Source organism: Tachypleus tridentatus, chromosome 5, assembly GCF_004210375.1.
Source record: "Tachypleus tridentatus isolate NWPU-2018 chromosome 5, ASM421037v1, whole genome shotgun sequence".
In the NCBI taxonomy this organism is placed as follows: domain Eukaryota; kingdom Metazoa; phylum Arthropoda; class Merostomata; order Xiphosura; family Limulidae; genus Tachypleus; species Tachypleus tridentatus.
In genome coordinates this window covers 19946265-19969695 of record NC_134829.1, presented here as the reverse complement: position 1 = coordinate 19969695, position 23431 = coordinate 19946265, and the positions used below count along the sequence as shown (strand labels likewise).

At 34.1% G+C, this 23431-nt stretch overlaps 1 protein-coding gene across 1 annotated transcript in view; it reads right to left on the bottom strand.

The window, feature by feature from the left end:
• The window catches only part of LOC143250654 (ectonucleotide pyrophosphatase/phosphodiesterase family member 5-like), a 28718-nt gene extending 14380 nt beyond the window's left edge, over positions 1-14338 (bottom strand). The window contains exons 1-3 of the mRNA XM_076501517.1: positions 13810-14338; positions 11832-12300; positions 704-889 (exon numbers count right to left, since the gene is read on the bottom strand). Of these exons, the coding sequence (XP_076357632.1) occupies positions 704-889; positions 11832-12300; positions 13810-14175 (1021 nt within the window). The 5' untranslated portion in view covers positions 14176-14338. The remainder of the gene's footprint in view (positions 1-703; positions 890-11831; positions 12301-13809) is intronic.
• Between the last annotated feature and the right edge of the window lie 9093 nt (positions 14339-23431).

The window sequence follows — 23431 nt, the reverse complement described above, 5'->3', positions numbered from 1 at the left end:
ATTTTTCAGTATATAGAAAAGCTTAATATGATTTGGTTTGCTATTGTATTACTAAGCTAATATACTAAGTTTAGTCTGAATCAGTGAACACATTTAGGAGTCGATATAGACGGACAAATTTTTCTCGATACTGGACACTTACTGCATTGATATGGCTTAATAATGTGCACACATTTTAATACTTAGCTTTACATTTACTTTGTAGAGCTGGATAGGTTTCATCTTTTGTAAAACAGTGTTGTTGTGATTTAACCCCGTGATAAATGGTTAGATTTAATAACTTTAGTTTTAACTTCATATTTGCAGTGATCCCATGAGTTATTATACCTTAAATAACTGTATTTTGGGAAAAGTAACAAATGTGTAACTACCTAAAAGTGATCTAATAGAGTTTAAGGCAGAATATTAAAAACTGTTCACCTTGCATTCCATTACAGAAAATATACTATACTATTAATGAAGAGTCATTACTGATGTATTTACTAGATTATATTTTTATTCAACATTATAATTTTCACAATTCACATACACTCATAAAAACGTATGCAAGTAATTGTCAAATGTTGGATAAAGTACATAATGAGAACCAAAAATTCTACTAATCCATTATTAAGACATGTACTTCTTACAATACACAAGAAAGGATGAGCAATTTTCATCTTCAAGTAATTGAAAAGAAGCATCCATAAAAGAAAAAGCTTACTTTTGCCTTCAGATTTACTTCGATTATGCATTAGTATCCATCCTTCATCAGCTTCCACCAAAATTGGCATTATACGATGATTATTTTTGTAGTGGTACTCATGTGGAATTTCGTCTTTTTTGTAAACTTTGAAATGATTGGCCTTTGAAGCGTTTTTCAAGGAATTATAAATATAGTCCAAATTTCCTACAAAAACGTGTGAAATAAACTAATTAAAATTCGTTTTTAATATATGCTATAACAATACATTATCAAAGAATAATACAATTTCAAAACTCATGACAATATATAACATAATTAGTACAAATAACCTTATAACAATAAAATTACATAGCATGTGAAAGTACTTGAACACAAGTACTATTCTATCCACATGACTTGTCAAGGAATCACTTATATGTTGGTGCATGCATGATCCATATTGAAAGTATGTATAGAACAGAATTGTACCAAGAGAAATATAGTATACAGTCAGTGAAGAGAACTACATCCAAAACAGGTGTGCTTTTCATCTGGAACTTACTTCCTATAAGAGAGGTGGAATAGAATACATGTAATTATCAGTATATACCAGTTCCAACCAGGCAACTGAAGTTCCACAACTTGGGGTTGTAATTAGAGGTTTGTGGTACCTATATCTCATGTTGAGTGCTAGGGCTATTGAGTCACAATGTTATATACATACTTTTGATGCAATTCCAACCTTTACCCACAGAGTGATACATTTCATACCATCAGAACCATAATGAGAAGGTAAGCAAAGCAACACTTAAGTGAACAAACTTTCTCCTCCATATGAAATCCAAATGACAACACCCAGGCTCTGAGTGATGGGATTGTGTACCTCGTACACAACCAAAAGAACAGAATTCATCTGGTCTGGAATTACAAATGATCATCCTAACTCCTCAATCCTGTATGCAAGGAGTATTTCACTTGCCCCTGGAATTTTGGAGAGCATGTGGAACCTGTTCTCAACCAGGGACCTAGGATGGGACCACTTCATGTTCAAAATTATAAGGAGAAGGTGAACAATCTTCCAAGAACAATAAAGAAAACCAATATAGATCAATGAGAAGTACCACGCATTCCCCAACTGAACAGCTTTATGTTAAATCTAAACTGAAATAACAAGTAGGCTCCTGCAGAAGCTGGTGTTCTTCTACTGACATCTGGGAAAAATATCCAGGGACCCAAGTAGCAGGGACCCCAACTTTGCCTTTTCTTACAAGAGTGGAGGAACATGCTCGAATACTCTGGAGAAAGTCTGTGTCCACAACCCAAGTGACTGGAAACTAGGAGTGGTAAGGACTTCCAAGGTAAAATGTGTTGGGGATTCTCAAGGAACAGTGCTCTGGAAACTTACATTTTTAAAAGTAAAGAGATCCCAATTTATTCAACCTGAAGATCAGTAGGGAAAGACAAGATCCCCTTTTGCTTTACTCATGACTGTTCACGTGTGGAGGTCCATAACAAGATACTAGGCTTCTACTACCTGTTAATCACATCACCATTGGCAAAAAGAAACAGCCTGTGGCTAAAAAATCTAGTGTTGGTTTTGCCATAGTGGCAAAAGATAATACTTTTTTGGTCTTGGATGGTTTTTATTTATTTATTCTGCTCAAGTTTCGGTCTTAACAGCTTTTGTGGTTTTTATCACCATCCTCACGATTAATAATGACAAATGACCAGAGGCATCCCCCAGTGAGTTGAAGAAACTAGAAACGTCTTTAAAAACTACCACTGACTGTAATCTATATTTTCTTTATATATGTATTTTTATGATTTCAGGGATATGACAACTAATAAATTAAATTAAAAAAAAATATATCACTCAGCTGTGCTAGTGATTTCTTTTATTTTCATTTCTTATGCTACATGTTTGATTCTGCCCGTGGTACACAAACAGTATGTGTCTGTGTTTTTCTTATAGCAAAGCCACATCGGGCTATCTGCTCAGCCCACCGAGGGGAATCAAACCCCTGATTTTAGCATTGTAAATCTGGAGACATACCGCTGTACTAGCTGGGGGCCACAAACAGTAATCAGAGAAAACTTGACTTTCGTCAAACCAACATATGGTCTGTATCGAAGTGGAATCCCAAGTTTCGTTTCACGTGTTTGAATGAGATCATGACAACTCCCAGAACAGATAAAAATACGTCTAAACAGTTAGATATATCAAGTTTATTTCAAAAGAAGGTCGAAGCAACAACATCAACTGATGGTGGGAAATCCACTTCTAAAATAAAAGACAGCTTTGAAGAAACTGAAGCTTGCAGCAGTGATCAGACTGTCAGTGTGAAAAAAAAATATATCCACGATTTTCACAGAGTTGTTAAAGAAACTTGGTTTTCACAGTTTCCTTGCCTGGAACATGTTTCCCAACAAAATACATTTCATTGCAAATTATGCAGGAACAACAAGAAGACAAATATTTAGCTACACTGGGAAAACTGCTACTAAGCCTAAAAAAGATGATTTGGTGAAGCATGTACGGTCAGAAGATCATAGCAGTGCAGTAGCATCACAAGTTTTGAAGAAGGACATGTCAACTGCTGCTGTGAATGTGTATGTGGGGTGTAAAAGGTGACATTCAGACACAGATGGCCACATTACTTGTACAAGCAAAGGAAGCCATCCCAACTGTGAAGTTTCATTCCCTCCTTTCACTACAAGTATTCAATGTAAGAATATTCTTCATTCTAGTACTAATAAGATATTTTCTGTTTTCTACAGTATTTTCTTAAAACAAAAGGCAATTTGACAATTTTCTAAAAGTGAAACATTTTGAAAATATCTATGAAAAATTAAGTAGCTAGTCAATTCTTCCAAATATTTTTGTTTATTACTTTAATTGGTGGCCTTATTTCAAAACACAAATTCTTATATATTTTTTAACAGGGAGTGACCTCTCTAAAGAAACTACAGACTCAGTCACAAAGTGGAACAGAGAGTTTCATATACACCCACAGTCAGTCTCTGGATATGTACAGTGCCCTAAATCATGTAGTTCAGGATGAAATGCAGGCAGACTTTCAGGCATCGCCTTTCCCAGTTTTTGCTCTTGAAGCAGCTGAAGCAACTGATGCAGGAAATACCTCTATACTGATAATTTATATCAGGTATCTTTCATCATTAGGTGAGGTTAAAAGTCGATTCCTTACTATGCGTGAGCTGACTAACACTGGGGCTAATTCTATTTACAACACAATGTGCTCAGTCATGGCAGATCGAGGATTGTTTGATGTTGACTTGGTTGGACTTGCAACTGATGGTGCAAATGTCATGGTGGGAATAAAAACAGGTGTTGCTCCAAAATTTAAGGAGAAATGCCCCTGGGTAATAACAAGTCATTGTTTGGCACACAGATCACAGTTGGCAGTTGAAAAGGCAGCAAACCAGGTGCTATACCTTCTGAAGTACATTTCAGTTTTGAACCAGTTTGCAAAAAGCCTGAAATATTCTCCCAAGTTGTGTTGGGTTCTGAAAGAGAGCAAAGCATTACATGGAGAGAAAAGCAACAAAATCAAGCAAGTGTTCTTCACACGATGGCTCTCTTTTAATGATTTCGTCCAAGCACTAGTCAACTGTATTGCATCTGTGATAAGCTGCCTGCAGGTCATAGCAATGGAACATGGTACTCCAGGCCGATCCTTGCTACATGGTCTAGTCCAGCAAATGTCATGTTACAGCTTTGTCATGATGACACTTTTTTTTTGGCTGATGCTGTTGGCATTCTTGGACTTTTGTCAAGATTTCTACAGAGAGTTGATTTATCTTATGATCAGGCTAAAGCAATTATTGATGGGTCAGTTTTGTCAATTCAGTCGCTGGTACACATCCCTGGTCCTTACACACAGACTGCACTGAAGGAACTCCCACAAGCTCCTGATGCCGGTGGTTACACTTCTTACAGAGGCCATGATAAAGATATTGATAAACAACGTGAAAAGTACAGATAAGCTGCTAAGTCATTTGTTGAAGAAGTGGTCACAAGACTACAAGTAGCATTCCCAGACACTAACATCATGTCATTTTTTTCAATATTTAGCCCATGTCATAGCAGAGCAGTATCTGATGAGGATGATCTGAAGAAACTCATCCAGCACTTCTCTCCTTTCGTCAATGAGGATGAGGCACTGACTGAATGGCTGCTACTAAGGAACGTAATGGAACAGGATGCTCACAAAAACAGAAACATGATGAGCTTCTACAAGGAATACATCCACAAGACCTATCAAACTTTTCCAAATCTGTCTCAGCTTGCAGCAATTGGATTAATAATTCCAGTTACATCTGTTGACTGTGAGTGGGGAATTAGCAGGTACAACAGCATTAAAACAGATGTCAGAAGCAGTCTGTCTGTGGCCAAGACAGAAATGTTACTGAACTTATTCAAATCTTTACACCCTTGTGCAAATTAATTGAAATAAATGGTGATTTTGCAATATTTTCAGCATGGTGGCCAGTGTAGACTCACTGTACCTGCTGATTTCCTTTAATAGTCATATTTTCATACCGACGGTGTCATTAGCTGTGTTTTGCAGTACGGTCGATCTAGTTTTGGGATATATGACGAAATTTTGATGAATATTACATCATTTGAAATTGCGTTAGAAGGGCAAAGAGACCAGTCAGAAAACAACTTCTTACCAACTAATGAAGAAAAAGTGGTATCAATGGGGTCTGAAATACAAAAACTGGATGCAAGAAGAATGGAGGAAGGTGTTATTCAGTGACGAGATTCATTTCTTCATACAGGGTCAAAGAATTCTGCATGTTCGCAGATCTCCAGGTGAGAAAATTTGAGAATCTCACATCAATCAGTTCGTAAAACATCCCTTGAAGAAGATGTTTTGGGGCTTTTTCAGCTACTATGGCGTCGAAGACTTACATATCATAGAAGGTATGATGCGAGGGCCACAGTACATCAAAGTTTCGCAGAGAAGAGTCGTTCCAGAATTGAAAAAGAGATTTCCACATGGATCTGGCATTTTTTCAGCAAGATTTGGCTCTGTGCCACACATCAAAACTTGTGAAGAATTTTATGACTGCAACACAAATAAAGGTGCTGGACTGGCCTGGAAACTCTCCAGACTTAAAATCCTATTGAAAATCTTTGGGCGATTTGTAAAGAAAGACTTTGGGGAAGAGACTGTACTATGAAAGATAAGCTAATTGAAGCCATAATTGAGGTGTGGTACAGCAATCCAAAAATTGGTAAAGATTGCAGTCAACTCGTGGATTCAATGGCAAAGCGGATTAATGATCTTCTGAAAAATAAAGGCGGTTATATCATGTATTAATTTGTAATTTTTTGGATTCTCAGAAATAAAATGCAAAAAAATTAAAAAGTTATAATTTTCTGTCTTGTTTCAATTAAGTTGCACAAGGGTGTAGATCATATTTCGACTTTGCATTTAAATACTGGGTCACTCACAAAGACAGACATGGGTACCATTCCCTGTTGAAGAAACGTGCTTCGGAACCTCAGGTGTCAACTTCTACCACATCTTTTGTTGAGAATGATTTGGCTGAAGAGCTGCCATTGTATTTATCTACTTACTAGTCATGCTACTTTATTCTAGTTTTAAGTCATTTTTCTGCTTCTGTGTTATTTGGAGAAATGTATCTCTCTATTTTCCTCTTTATCATGTTTACTTTGTTATTTTGTTTGTTTTGTTTTTTTTTAGTGGGGAAGATTGCTGGGGAATAAAAAAATAGTACAAAACTTAATGTCTTGTAGATTTGCACATAATTACAACTATTTTTTACTGGATGAAATTGATGCAAAAAAAAAATTAAAAGTCATGCATCACACAGTTTTTGACGACCTGAAATTGTGGCTAAACAACTGTCACTGTGGCTAAGAGAGTTATTTTTCTAGTGAAAGCCTAGAGATAATGCCATCTTATAGATGGTCTTATGAGCATCCCATTTTGAATGAGCCTATTGTAATTTGTAGTAATTATACAGAAAGTGATTACTAGTGCAAATTTAAAAAGAGAGAGCTTACCTACCTGGGCAACACTTGGCACAGAGTGGGATTTAGTGAAAAAAAATAAAGGAACCCTGGAAATAAAATGAGTATATGATTGAGAAAAATATTTGCCTCTAGTTAGAGTCAACAAGATGTAGTCAAAATAACTTCAGGGGGTGGCAACAAGCCCTCACAAGAGTAAACTTTCAGAGGAGCAATTCAACCTGGTGGTTAATGACAAAGAGATACAATAAATCTGGTGAGATGTGACACACAAAAGATATGACACACAAAATGATCAGGATCAGTGTAGATATAAAGGTGAGAAATTGGTGGCAAATGGATTGGTGAAAATAATCTTTCCTCTTTCTTGGTTGTTAGAGTCTAGGAAGAAAAGACCTGTTGGGGTAAAGCAAGACAAATGTAAAATGATAGAGAGTGCTATGCACATGGACTGCAAACAACTCAGACTAACAACATCCACAGACCAATAACAACAAAAGATATAATTTAAGAGAAAGGTGAAATGAAGAACATGAAGCTAAGGACTCAATAGGAGGATGAGACAATGTATGTAAAACAAATGTAAAATCCCAATTTGGTAACTGAAAAGGGTGTTTGAGCTGAAGAATATGAAAGAATTTGATTAGACCCAATAGAACAGCAGAGTCAAAAGAACCTTCCAATATATAGAATACTTCAAAATAGTGAATAAGGATGACTTAAGTTAAGCCATCATAGACAAAGCTAGACCTTTCTCAAAAACCCAAGTTAGGAAACAGGATATGATAGATACTTTTGGATGAAGAGGAATTAAATTACTTTTAATATACCACTGATGATAAATATTCTACTTACTTTGATAAATTGTGTTTGGTCTATGGAGAGGTTTAATTAACTGCATAGAAACCTTGTAAGTTAAACCTTTATGTCAGGCAAAGGACTTCAAACTTCCAAGCATAACAACTGAATTTCTAAACATCTGGATGGAGAATGTCTGATTGAGGTTGTCTAAACAGAGAATGCTAATGTGGAAGAGGTGGAGGTAGACACTTCTGCAGATATTGAAGAAGCAGAAACCATGCTTGAGATGGCCAATAAGGTGCCATGAAGTGAACTTGACAGGAATTAAAAGGAATCAGAATCAGAATCCAGAGCAATAGCTTAATCAGGATAAGGACATACAGATTTAAACCTGTGTAGTCCAGACTGAATGAATCTTGTGCCAATGCTTGAGGATGAGATACTGGAGATCAAAAGAAATGCATATGAGAATTCCAATGAGTCACAAAGGCATTGATCAATCGAGACCTGAACTGAGAGCAAATTCACTTAAAAATTGTGACGTAGCATCCATTCCATCAAAATAATCTGGATGGATCAATACAAGTGATCTGTAATTACATTTCAACACTCCTGAAACATGACATGCTAAAGAACTGATAGGATGGAAATGAGTCCATTAGAAAAGATCCAAAGAATGAAAATAAAGGTCTCAAGGATGTGTACTTCCTTGACAATAAATCCATGATACAACTGTGGAATTGTCAGAATGCATCATAACAATTTTTCCTCTCAAAAGAGACCGACATTGAACCATTGCCTGATGTACTGCAAGAAGTTCAAGTACATTGACATAGAGGGTAGACTCATTTTCTGTTCAAGTATTCTGGAACTCCCAAGCTTGAAGCTTAGCTCTCCATCCCTGAAGAGATAGGTCTGTTAACAGGTAGATTTTGCAACAAGATGGTGGAAGGGGTATCCCAATAGTAGAATTGTTTCAATCCAACCACCATTCACAACCGACAATGTTGCTCCTGAGTGATGAGGCAGGAATGATCCAAAAGGTCAGAATGCATGATCTACTGGTCATGTACTGACCACTGATGTAACCTCATATGCACTCATACCAAAAGAATGAGGCTTGAGGGTTGCCCACATCCCCAAAAGAGAGAAAACTATCCATGCAGTCAGAGAAGAAGAAAAAAGTAAAATCTTGATGGCTATTTCCATGAATTAAAGCCTGACAGGGGTTGGTTTAACTTGATTCAAGTGAGTATTGAGAAACACACTCAAATGGATAAGATACTGCATCAGTGGCAAAATGAATTTCTTCAGTCTGATAATGAAGACTGCTTTTGTGGCTTCTGAAAGGAGAATCTGAGTGTTGTTTTGCTAATTGATGGGATGGAGACAGAAGGCATCAGTTGTATATGTAACGATGTGTGCACGCACAAACCCAAGGAATGCAGATGAGGAGAAAAAGCTCAAACAACTCTGCAGAAGATATATGGTGTTGATGCAAGACCAAAAGGTAGATCATGGAACTTTCGTACCCAAATCTTATGTACGAACATGAGAAACCTTCAGGAAAATTCAGCTATGGGAATATGGAGATAAGCATCAATAACATTAAACTTGATTATCCACAGTCCTGGTAAAAAGTGGTTGAAGAAAAGATTCCATTGTAAAGCAAGAAGGATCTAAAAATTGGTTGGGCTGAGACCGAGTGATAATAGGATGTCAATTTTCTGTCATCTTGGGTACAATGAATAAATGGCAATAAAATCCTGGAACAACGGAATTTACCCTCTCTACTGCAATTTTGACTAACAACTCTAATGATCTGGGAACAAAGCTTCACTTGCCATGAATCTGTTGAATCTGTTGAAGGTGAAAAGGCAACAGGTTTAGCAGGCACTGTTGGAGTTGATGTAAAGTGAATGACCATCCCTGAAGCCAGAACATGAAGTAACCATGGATCCTTGATGGAAAAACTCCACATATTAAGGAAGTGATGTAATCATGCTCCCCTTCCCATACAATAGTCACAGATGCCATTGTAGTGAGTCTGCTTGAGCAGAAAATTCTCAAGAATACAGATGGACCCTACTGGGCGAATAACTAGATATTACAACAGAAAATGGTGAGGGAACACTATGGGTTAATACTCCCAAATTAGCACGAGAAAGATAAGAAGTCAATGATGATAAAGAAGAATATAAATGGGCTGTTTAAATTCAGGATTCTAACATCTGTGGAACTCCAGCAAATAAAATGAGATGAAGAAAGGATATTTCTGTAACTCCATGAGGGCAGAGGATGGTAAACAAATGCTTTTTAACAAAGCTTTTCTACCCAATAAATCCCACTATTACACCAGCCAGGAAATTAAAAAAAGAATGAAAAACAACAATCTGACTAAGATAGACCTCAACAAAATACCCATCTTGATGACAGGAATGTTGATAAGCTTCAGACAAATGTTTGATTGAAGGTAAATACTTCAGTGCAGTCTTGACAAATCTGAAAACTGTGATCTGTTAAATGAGAAAACTGTGATCTGTTAAATGTAATTACATGTTTCAATCTAGGCCTCTCACAGGTAAAGAATGTGGGTTCATTCATTGAAAATCTAAACAAACCTCTTCCTGGCAGTGATAAGCCAAAATATGCTGATCTGGTAAATGTGGGGGACAACATATAGCTAAACCATAATGTAACTGAACAGCAATATCAGAAGGAAAAATTAAGTACTCATTTGTCATTCTTTCTGCTAACAGGAAAAAGTAGAGTCAAGTGCAATAGAAAATGTTCTCTAAACTTCAAAAATCTAAGTAACAAAACTGAAGGAAAGAGGATGTAGCCTGCTAATCAAAAAGATCCTTTGTTCAGGCTAACCTAGTAAAAGAATAGACAGATGGCACATTGAAGCTGGTGGAGAAATCTGCTTAAAGCAATTAAGCAGTGTATAAAAGACTGGAGCAAGCATTCTAAATGTTTAGATGGGTAAAGTGTGGAAACCCCAGAGACTGAGAAATAGCTATAGTATAAGTGAATGGAAAGTATGTTTTGTAAGTTTCTCAATGTTGGTTTAGTAAATGAATTTAGAACTAAATTGTATCTATTATAATTGTAAAAACTTTGGAGCTATTAATATTATTTTGATTATAGCCAAAAGTAATGTTAAAGTGAGAATACTCGTGCAATAACTCATTGCACTGGAACCGGTATATAATCTACTGAAGCTACAGAACTTTTGGAAAATAAACAAACATATATGAAAACCAAAAAAAAGTAATTTCTTAATAGATTAAAATATACTTTAGAAAATACACCAAGTAAACAATTAAACTGTAACTAAATTTATGTCTCACATAATGTTTAAGATTCTGGTGCAAATAAAATATCAGAGAAGTAATCTTGAAGACTATGGTGCATGATAAAGAATATTATGAATTATGTATTTTGTTGGTATACTGTTTTATCCAAATAGATACACATTGTTGTACAGGAAATTCTGGAGATATTTTGTCAAAATAAGTCAAATAAGAGCTAAAGGGGATTATTAACTGGAATAAAAAATAGAGATACTGGCATTGCAATTCAGATATTTTAAAGTGAAATTGAAAAATATATTAAAACAATGCTGTATTAAAATGAATTTCTAAATGTTTTAAAATACTTGTGACTGTAAAATTGTAGTGTTCAATGTTAGTTCTGTATATCAGATGAAAGGATGTGGTAATTTCTTTCCATTTAGTGACATGCTAAAATATTAGGTTGAGGAATAATTCGTGAGCGTTTTTAAATAATTTAATTATTTCAAGCATTACATGCAAGACTATACAATACTTCAATGCATGAACTTATTACACCCAAAACATTTATTATGATACTTTATTTCATGTAATACCTAGGTATATAGTATGCATTGTTTGAAACGAAATTGCAAGAAATTAAATGCGAAAAGCAGATGGTGTCGAAAATGCTCGATTTTGTCCACTTGACATTCCATTTAATGAGCTGAAAATGAAAGCAAAAATTAAAGACATATGAAAATCAAACACACCATCTATTAGAGCAAAAAAATATCTACCAAATGACATGAAATATTTTGTGAAAGTGTTTCATTTATGAATATATTTTGTTAACTTGAAAAAACGCTCACGAATTATTCCTCAACCCAATAACAGGAATACCTATACTGCATATGTATTACTTATTGCACTCGTAGTACATCTTTAAAATACACCAGTTTTACCAGAAGTTTACAACACTTCAGTGGAAATATATTACAGGCAACAATATTTCATGGACAAGAACAATAAATATTTGGAACTCGACAAAATAATTGATACTCACCAGTATCAACAGGCCTTATGTTCCAAACAGGGCTTCCACTCGATACAAGATACAATGATGGATCTAAAATTGAATCCATTTCTATTAAATTCCCATCAGGTACTTCAGTCATTCCATGGTCACTTAATACAATAAGATTAAGCAGTTCATACAGCTGAGCTTCTTTAAGTTTTTTAATCAAATAGCCAATTGTGTTGTCCACAAGCTTTATCATATCTCTGACCTCAGGAGAGTTAGGTCCAAACTTATGGCCAGTATGATCAGGTTCTTGAAAATAAAGAAAGACACAGTTAGCAGGAAACTTTTCATTATTCAGCCAAGATATCACAATGTCAACTCGCTCTTTGAAGGAGATACTTGCATTAAAAGCAGTATTATAAAAAGGCTTCATGTTGCGAATCAGTGAATCACCTCCTGGCCACATCATTTCTCCACTAACACGAGAACCATCTTCAAACTGGTTTGCCAACTGTGATGCAGAACAGAGAGTACACAGAGAATTAATAAATTAATGTAATTCTAAATATCAAGTTATTCTGTAGTCTGGTATAATTTCAAGCGAAAAAAAATTAGAACTTAATTTATTTTTCATTTACTTGTATGCTTGATCACAGTAGTTTACTTGACTTGGAACATTATTTTTCTTTTCAATATAGAAGTTGTGTGTACTAACTTAAGATATACTAGCAACAGATGTATGTCTTATAGTTTGATACATCAGTATAAGAGTAGCGATAAAGCAAAAACATTAAAGGATATCCAGTCATTGTAGTTAATTGCCAAAGTTTTGATTAGTGACTATTAACACTGCTGTAAAGCTACATATATATATTATCAGTTTTCATATGATCATATTCCTTTGTTACATGTACACTCAATTACATTGTTAGCTCTACTATAAAACCTCAATGTTACAAAATAATGTTTTAAAGTGAAATTACAGAAACTGCACTTAATGTACATTACAAAACTTTACTGCAAATGCATAACATTCTTAAAAATAAAAATAGCAACTGATGATGTTAAATATGGAAACATTTACCTAAAAACATTTAAAAATTCATATTTTGTAATTTTGTAAAATCTTTCATTGTCATTTGCAAACCATAATGAAAATTCATCCCAGCCTTTTTTTCTTTGCAACTTGCATGAAAACAATGAGCTTCCTAAAGTTAACATTTTCTTAAACTGAAAATTTAATTTTGATAGCTATCTACAGCAATAAGTTTAGATTTTATAGAAGTAGTTGCATAAAGTTTCTTTGGTAAAATGATTTTTCTGTTATAATCTGGTAATATGGTTTACCTAGTTGTGTGATGTGAAATAAAATTTTTTCTGTAAAGTGTAGGCAATTAATTTTAATTGGGATTTAGTTGTTTTGACAGATTGAAAGATAACCTTGATGGACTAGTTAGCCTTCCATTAACTTCTTCCTAAAGTAATGTTATTCTACAAAATTATTGTTCTTAGTTACAGAGATGCACAGTGGTTTGCATAATAACATGGTAGTATTTATGTATGGTGCAAGTTCGGATTTTACAATTTGATAGAATAAGTATATTTATGCAAAGAACTACATTTAATTAACTTTAAGTTTTTGTTGTTGGCTCACATGTGAGATATTAAGGGGTGACTTCAATGGATTTTGAATAGCCTCTTATCATTTTATTCTCTTCTTAGTCTTACATAGTCCTTTCCAACATAAGTAATCCTGATGGATTTACCATCCATTTATGCTAAAACTACACATACTCGATATTGAAATACAAGTGCTTACTCACAAGAAAAATTAGGAGTAGAAGGGTTTATCGTCAATTTCAACAACAGTTACTTTAATATACAGTAAGTAACATTAACTTTCATTTTTGAAGTTTCATATGGTAACTTAAAAATATGATTAATCTTTTACAATATTGTAATAAATGGCTAACTAATGAACCAACAGCAGATCCAGCTTTATTTTACTAACTTTCCTTACCAAAATTGGCATGACGTGTCCATTATCCCACCACTCTGGAGTTTTCTCATCTGAAAACGATTTATTAAGGACAGGATCGAACATCGTATTTCCAACTATTCCATGTGACTCCGCATAGAATCCCGTCATTATGGAAAAGTGATTTGGCAATGTTTTGGTAACATAAACATTTTTCATCCAAGGGGCATGAACCCCTTCCTTCATTAAAAGATGCAAATTTGGAGTTGGAACTTGATGTAAATAATCATGTCTAAAACCATCCGTTGAAACAACTAGAAGTTTTGGAAAGGGTGACGGACCACTACAAACTTCACAAAAACATAAAATACAAAATAAGTAGAATGTTCGATAATATTCCTTCAACATATTGACAAAATTAAAAAACCAACGCAATAATCAAAAACAAACTCATTACACAACTAACTTCAATTACTATACTAGATTTTCCACTTTTTATCAACATACGTGTTTCATTTAAACTCTACTTCAGATACAAACGTAAAACATAATCAAGTTTCGTTTCTGCGCTACCTGGTTAGCTAAAAACAATAAACAAAATTAAAATTTTACAATATTGAAAATATAACCATTAACGCCTATAGAAAAAAAATATTGTTGAGTAATATTTAGGGCAATATCCTATTTATGATCTGCAACTTCGAAGCTGTAGTAAAAATGACTTTGTGGTATTCTCTCATATAAAATTCTTTCTCCACAAATATTAGATTGGGTGGGCCTGGCATGGCCAAGCGCGTAAGGCGTGCGACTCGTAATCCGAGGGTCGCGGGTTCGCGCCCGCGTCGCGCTAAATATGCTCGCCCTCTCAGCCGTGGGGGTGTATAATGTGACGGTCAATCCCACTATTCGTTGGTAAAAGAGTAGCCCAAGAGTTGGCGGTGGGTGGTGATGACTAGCTGCCTTCCCTCTAGTCTTACACTGCTAAATTAGGGACGGCTAGCACAGATAGCCCTTGAGTAGCTTTGTGCGAAATTCCAAAATCATTAGATTGGCGCCCTTTATAAAAATGGGCCGAACCAGCAATTTCAGAATAATTCCTATTTGAGCGTGAGAGGTAAACAGACTGGTTACCTTTGATGTTAAGTGAATCAATATTTATTTAAGACGAAATAACAAAAACAAAACACAATGTATCTCGTATAATCGTATGGACGAAGTAAACAATAAATGCTCCTGTATCAATATAGTTCAACAGCTTTCCATTTCTCGAGATGAATCACGGTAGAACTAAACACAAGATAGAATCGAGTGTGAATAAAACCCTTGTTTTCCCTTTAAAACCTGAAATAGCCGTATAAAATATCCAAGACAAGATAACATTTTTACTGAGGCCCTCTACTGCTCAGCAGTAGCCTTGAAAACTTATAACACTTAAACAGGGGCTTAACACTTTCTGTGGGCAATATATAAATTTTGTATAGTTCACTACTTATACACAAACAAACAAAGCGATCAAAGAGACCTCATAACTTATATAAGTGCATAGCATACCCTTTAACGCAGAAAAGAACAACAACAGTGCACTTGTACGTACTGGTATAAGCTATAATTTCATTTTTTTTAAATTTCTTTGTTAGCTACAAAACATTGTGCATTTTAATGGTGGCATTAATATAGCCTTAAACCTTCCCATACTACTCCAGCAAAGAAAGTTACAAAAATAGTTCCAGAATTTAGATGGTCAGTTCAGTATCACTAAAAAGAAAAAAAACCCACCAGATTATGATGAGAAGGTACTATAAGAACCATTCCAGGTTCAGTTTGAAATAGTTCCAGATTGAATAGGTGAAGTATGAAAACATTAAAATAAGACGTTTGGTTTCCCTCAATGGACAGAGAAGATAGTGGTTTTGCCATCAAACACACACACACACACACATTCCAAATGATACCAGAAAATATAATGATGAGATAAACTCGTAATTTACAGCTGAGACTGTGAGAAATCAACAGGTGTTAAGACATCAAGAAAACAATACCCTGAAACGAGTCTCTATAGTTAATCAGATTGAAGTAATAACGTAAGACTAATTAGAAATTTGACACTATCCCATCTGTCCGAAATGAAATAATAACTTCACTATTTAAAGAAAATAGTCAAGAAAACCACAGGTTTAGTGGTGTGAAGTCTTACAATATGTTTAATTGGTGCTAGTTTTACAGTTACAATAGTTTGACCTCATTTAGTAATGAAAGACATGAAACTGCCTCACGATATGAATAAAGAATAGATAATGATGCATACAACATGTAGAGACGTCAATGCTAGATAAAGCTAGCTTAAAATAGTTTGTTAACTTATGATTAGGAAATCCATGACAGTATTTATCGTGCCCGCTTACAATGGGGTCTCGAGGGATCATTTGACTCCCACTTTGGAGAAAAACATACACTATCGGAGAGAGATTGAAGAAAAAAAAGAAAAGAATAAGGGGGAAATGAAATAAAAGAAAAACGACAGGAAAAGGAAAAAACTTAAATAAAATATGGAATGAATAGGAAAGAAATATGGATTGGATAAAGAGACAGAAAAACAATCGTAAGAATATCAAGATTAAGATTTGACTTTTGTTTTTTCCTTCACTCATTTCCTTATCGTCGAAGCTCCAGCGCATGCATGTCAGTAAACAAGTGAAGCGAGATGATGGAACGGCCAATGTAATTCTGTAATGATGTTTCATTACTTTGTGACTTTTATGGACTGCATGAGAATCAATTATCTTCAGAAAAAAGATTGTTTACGGTTTTTGATTCTTAAAAGGAAAGACATGATGTTACTTTTTCGGAGTGGTCAGTGTGGCTGCATGGATAGTGCTTCCTCATTAAGAAACATCAGAAGTAGTTCTTTTTGAAGAAAAATGTAGGAAGTCAATGTAAATCCGTTACATAAGGACAGCTAATAATCTCACTAAGAAGAGCTGAATGTTTGGAGCTGTGTAGGTCTTACAACTGATAAACGTGAATAGTTACACGTGAATAACTTGTTGACGAAATATCAAAACATCTTTTCTTGTAGACCTCATGAGTTACTCTAAACAGGTATAGATTGATAATGTAGATGTTGTTCAAAGAGCTGTCAGCCAGATATCATCTGCTTATTAAACAGGCTGAGACGTTCAAACAGATAGGAGCCATGAAGGAATAAAGAGTGATAGAACCAAATGCTACTTCATGGGAACCACCTACAGTACTTGCGAAGAAGGATGAATCCACAGGGTTTTGAATAAATTAATGGATGGTGAATAAAGTCAAAGGATGAATATCCATGGCCAAAGACTGATTATATCTTGGCTGATCTATCTGAACTGAAATGATGTCAACATTGCATTTTAAGAAAGGACATTGACAAGTAGCTGTTATTAAAGCAAGTAGAGTGTTTCTGACTGAACTATCCAAGAACACCACACTTATTTACTTGGATAACATAATCATACATGAGAAAACCTTCAATAATGGTTAGGAATGGCTAAGAAAGATTCTAAAATGATCAAAGAGTGAGAATCTGAAGGAATTCTCTGATACAACTAGTATTTTACGTAAATTACTCATATCCAAATAACTTTTGTTAGACGCTGGTTGTGAACAAGCATTTAATAAACTGAAGATGGAACTGATCACTACTCTAGCATTGGCATACCCAACTCTTGAAGATCCGATCATTATGCGTATAGATGGTGGTGATTTTGCAATGACACCAGTTTGTCACAAGTGAAACATGGAAAAGTAAATACGATTACTGACTATAGCAAGGCAATGAATGCGACAGAAGGGAGGTGTTCTAAAATGTTAAAAGATCTAATAAATTTTGTTCGAGTCAAACGTCTTTCATAATTATCTATCTAGAGAAAAGTTTCTGTTCCAAACAGATCTTGCAGCATTGAACTATGTCGTAAAGTTTCGTAATACAAAAGGTCAAATAGCAAGATTCTAAAAACTCGAAGAGTAAAGCTTTAATGTCATGCATTATTCTGGGTAAGACCATGGAAATGCTGATATATTATCCCAAAGATCATATTTTCATGTAGTCTAAACAGTAATAATACAGAAGCCGAGGGGATAAAATGCGAACAATCTAAATTAGAGTAAAGTGTAGTCCATGATGTGCAAACAACAGTGATGATGTTAAAATAATGTGTAAAACTCCCATATAGAAGCTACTTACGCAAGAGATACAAATTTTTAAACCAGTTATTTAGTGGTTAAAGAATAATACTAAAAGACCCTCATGGCAAAGCAGCCACCCCATACAGCCTGAAAACAAAGATGCATTGGGCACGATAGACTTACTCATGTTTATAAGAGATGTTACTATGTTGAAAATGGGAAGATATCTATTCAACAAATACGATAGTTATTTATGTACTCTCTACTATCATGTCCAAAACCTTCCAATGACTAAACATTTTGGTTTTAAATATACAATGGAGAAAGTAAGAGAATGCTTCTATTAGGTTGGATGTGGGAAGCATGTGAACAAATGGTGTAAAACATATGAATTCTGCTGTGAGTGGAGAAATCTATAAATATTTTAAAACTCAAAGTTACATGTTGACGCCCCTCAGTGGCACAGTGAAAGATCTACGGGCTCACACTGCTACAAAACGGGTTTCAATACTCGTGGTGGGCGAAGCACAAATAGTCCATTATTCATGTTTGTACTTAATCACACACAATTGAAAGGATTGAAATATTTCTTCGACTTTTGAAAATAAAAGCTGTTATTTTGCTACGTAACTGTAATAAACACGGTCTATTGATTATAAATTTGGAAAAAGCATTATAAATATAATTAATCACGATTAAAATGTTTTAGAATGTATTTTGTTGTATGCTAAACAACTATTTCATACCATAAATCTATATCCTGTTTTACAAAAGCAACTTCATTGAGCTTAATTGCCTAGGATGTTCATTGATCTAAAGCGAAGTTCTGTTGTTGTAAGTATCCTTAAGCAAATTGAACACCTAGAGGCCTACAGAAGTGGTTTCTATGAGACACTAACACACTCTTTAATAAAGAACCTGGCATCACTAGGCACTGATTCGAGAGACGCGTTGCCAAGGAAAGTGATGAAATGTGCGCGCTGGACAATGTTTAGTGTGCTTTATTGCAGAATATTAGATGGAGTAGGTTGCATACTTCTGTGATCCATTTGGATTACAAGTCAGACTGGAGCCTTCCAAGTCAGTGAGGTATGGTGACAACATTCCAAAACTGCATCTTTTTATTGAGGATACGCTGAAATGTGATGAAAAAGTGTGATATCACATCCTATATTATCATGATGGCTACAATGGCATATACAACCATACATCATCTGATAATTCCACTGTAACAACAACCTTAGGACGTTGCATTCGTGAGGATGCACTTATCTTTGGATCTCTGGAAAGAGATGATGCTCAGAGACAATCAGGTGGCCAAAGACTCGACGAAATAGAATAAAAATATATGTCATTAAATGTTGCATTATAATGATGAAAACAATGGTGTGCATTACCATTTTCCGAGTCATCCCATTAAGGTCTTAGCCTGAGAATGTCACATTCCTGATGACGTAAACGTTTCTGAACCACGTTTCGCGGCTGTGGATGTTGTGAGACATAATCTTGTTACGTCATTACAAAGACAACAATAGTATGTGACATTTCATATTTAGTCATCTCAGGGTGACCTTAACCCGAGAACGTCTCATTCACAAGTGGCTTTCCTTGTTGTTCAAACTATCTAGTTTTGTTTAACTATAGGAATTATGTATAGTTTGTCTTCTGATAACCAACTGGTTATTTCACAGTTAGAACAGTTTTGCGATAACCAGTCGATCTATTTAACTAAGTTGTGGTGGAGATTCTGAGGAGTACAGTTTGTAAATCAAAGTTAGATGAAAAAGATGAAATTGATATTGTTATTTGGAAATCTTAAGGAAAGTTATTATTAAAGTCACCTGTTAATAATAACCATGGATCTTAACAGATGAGTTAAAAGGACTTTGCAGTCCTTGTTTACCAAGTATTCAGATTAAGACTTGCACGTAAATCTGCGTGAATTTGTACATTGTCAATACATAATATTGCATGTGATAATCTTGTTAGTATACAACTATTCTAAGCCACTGCAAAGAAAGATGACAATTTTATTTAAACATTATGTTATGGACATTATTGTTTTTCAGTTAGTTGTATCATTTCAACAATTAGAGAAAACAAAGTCATATCAAAACAAAAACATTTCTCTGAACATTACTAGGTACCACGTGGTGTTCCTATTTTTGAAATTTGTTTAGCAAATACTGTGGCTTTATAGGCTCTGGAATGATTTAAATATCTGTAGAAGAGCAATTTCTGAAACCTCAGATTTAAATAAAGCATAATTATTTGATTTTTATAACTGTTTGCAATTTTAATATTAGTATGACGTATGATTTCTAAAATAGTGATCATATTAGAAGAGGAGAATGCTCTGCAATACACATATGCACAGAACACTATCAGCTTAATGAGGTACACCACATGTACTACAAGATTTGCACTAGAGAACACTGTTTTAAAGGATTATTTTATGGGTATATTTATTTTTATCACTTAAAAGAGGGCGACACCTAAAGATAAACAATTCAACAAATGATGTAACGTAAATGACTGACATGGTGTATTGATCAAGACTTTGCAAAATGCATTTCCAACTGATCCAACGAACTCCGGTACTGGATGAAAAGGCTCGTTGACCAAGGAGTGCTTGACAAAGTATACACAATCCAGATGCTGTTACATGTCTCTTCATCGGAAACCTGTAATGAAGGATCAGTAAAGAAATGTTATTAGTCTTATTGTTATGTGTTTGGATGTTTCTGTAACTCAATAAAGTTGTTATACATTTAGTATAGATTCAACATAAGTTTGTTTTTTGTAACTGTATATCTTAAAAAAAATCATGTTGGTTCACTACCTTACTTAATGTATTTCTGCCAGTACAGTGAACTTTACTAATTTTCGTAAACTTTATAACAATTTTATTGATGTTTAAGATGTAAAAACTAAAACACTTATTATATGACAATAATAAACAATACGGATTTATTTATAAAAAACAGAGTCAAGTCACCTTTGCCCAGCAGTCTTCAGAGATAAATCTAATCATGTTACTAAATTTCTGGAATGGTTTTTACTTAAATTTATATGAACGTTCTTTATAAATTGATATCATATAAATGGTAGACAATATTTTTGGTAGTCCACGCTTTCTATAGTGAGATCACGGAATAATGAACATATGGCAGTTTCAAGACTAAGACTAACATCACTAATTAAATTAAAGTATGGTGAACACAAAATTTATGATCTACTGTTTATGAATTTTTGTAGAAAATATATGATTAAATAGTGTTTGAGCAATAAGTATAACGTATGAGATCTATATATAAGTAATAAATGTATAAAGATAAACAATGATTTACACTGTGTATTATAATTGAGTTGTTCAACTTTTATTTTCTACCATATTGAACTTTGAATTATATCACCCATCTTTTCTTAGTAAGAGGTTGACATACCACTAACTGTGATGAATCAACTTAAACATCTAATAAGGATGAAATGTCCACGCCATTTGGTGATTCTATGTGTTGACCTTTTAACTGTTTACTTTAAATGTTAATGATTTCATATAGAAGTGGAAAGAACACCCAAGTGTATTAATATATTTAATATTTAAAGAGAAAATATCTATACAAAGGTAAAAATATAAACTTCTATAATAGTATTGATTAGACATGGTTATTTATATAGATCCTTTAAACTATAGTGTAGCAAAACACCTTATAAAGCTGAATGTGAGAAATGAGTAAGCGTTCTATTCAGGACAGATAGGTGTTATATATGTTATATGTTAATTATTAGAAATACATTAGCAATAAGTCTTTTAGATATGAAACACAAGGAAATGAAAAATATATCTTGAAAGTTAAATATAGAAGCAAAAACTATAATACTGGGCTACAAACAATTATTCTTCCTCTGGTACTAGAAAAAATGTAACTGTTTCTGAGTAATTTCACTTTTTCTGATCTTAAAACTCATGTTAAAAATTACTGTTTGCCTTTAGTTTTCAAGTTATGATAGATTTATTATAAATATTCATATACGTATATCATAAAAATAACTTTTCTTCAGTAACTTAACTTACTTATTGAACATTGTATTTAAGAATGCTTAAAAACAATACATAATAGCAATACCAGTTTAAAAAACAATGAGTATAATAAGATTATATACTGAAAATACATTTAAAATCTGTTCAAAATTTTCATCATGGAACTTTTTTTTTTATTTTTCGTACAAAACACCTACTTGACTTGTAATAACTTTTGTGTATGTTCACAGTTTTTCGCTGTATAAGCCAACAGTAATCTCCCATTACAATGCACAACAAAATTTTTGCTTCTTGAACACTGTTAGGTGTTCCTTATAGATTTTTGTCTGCTGATCACGAAAATCGCATCCAAATGTGCTCATCATGTACCGTTTCATCAAAATCTTGGTTTTACCAGGACATTGCTATAATGGAAAAACGATATCAGGGCACCTGGAATCCGTCAATGCTTGCTGACTACTGTTGGACACTGCAACGTGATGCACCGTACATTGAATACAAACGAAAATCAGGAGCAAACCACTTCTAATTATGTTGAACTTAATAGCGTATTAGAAGCATAAATGCAATTAAATACGTTATTGCCGCTGAACAGTTAACTGACTATTTCTCAGAGTTCCTACGTGATGAAGCAAAACCAAATCTATATTTGTACATACCCACCAGGTACCTGTCACAATCAGCAAAAACTTTTCAGGAAGCAGAACTTAAAAAAAAAAAAGTTGTGCAGTGTTATTGTAGGATTCCATTGGCTTTGATATTACTGTTCCATTGCAGAAATATCTTGGAGAAAGCATAGCTTTTGTCTTTACGATTTTCTTAGAAAGACTTGACGACCAGTTTCAATGATTTACAGGCAGCACGTTCTTTTTGACTGAGCACTGTTTCAAAATCATCATCCATCAGCATTTTCCAAATCTGTAGCTTTACAAAAATACCTTCTTTCAGTTTTACTTTACTGAATTTTGGAAACTTGTCAGATAAGTATCCGAAAAAAATGAGCATTTTCGTTCATTCATTTTACAAAATTCTTCATATATTTCAATTTAATATAATGTGGAGCAGAAACTTATTTTGAGGATTCACTAAAGGTTGATACTCGATATTCTGTATCTCTGGTATACAATTCTCTCTTACTGGTTTGTTCTTTTTTTTAAAATGAATTTTATCATCTCGGCTGTTCCAGAGACACAAAATTAAACAATGATTGGTATATAAACTCTGTAGACCTAGCAGCAATGCATTAATTTTTAAATCGTCAGACATGTTCCACCTAAAGTGATAATATAGGATGGCCTCAAGTATAAACTGCATGTTTTGATAAGTTTATTTCATGTTTACAGCATGAGCAACAGGAATCGATGGCTTAGTGTTCTCATTGTGGAAAACTACAGCTTTTAGACTAACTTTAGATAAGTCGATAAAAATTTTCTATTCTTGTAAATGATGATCATT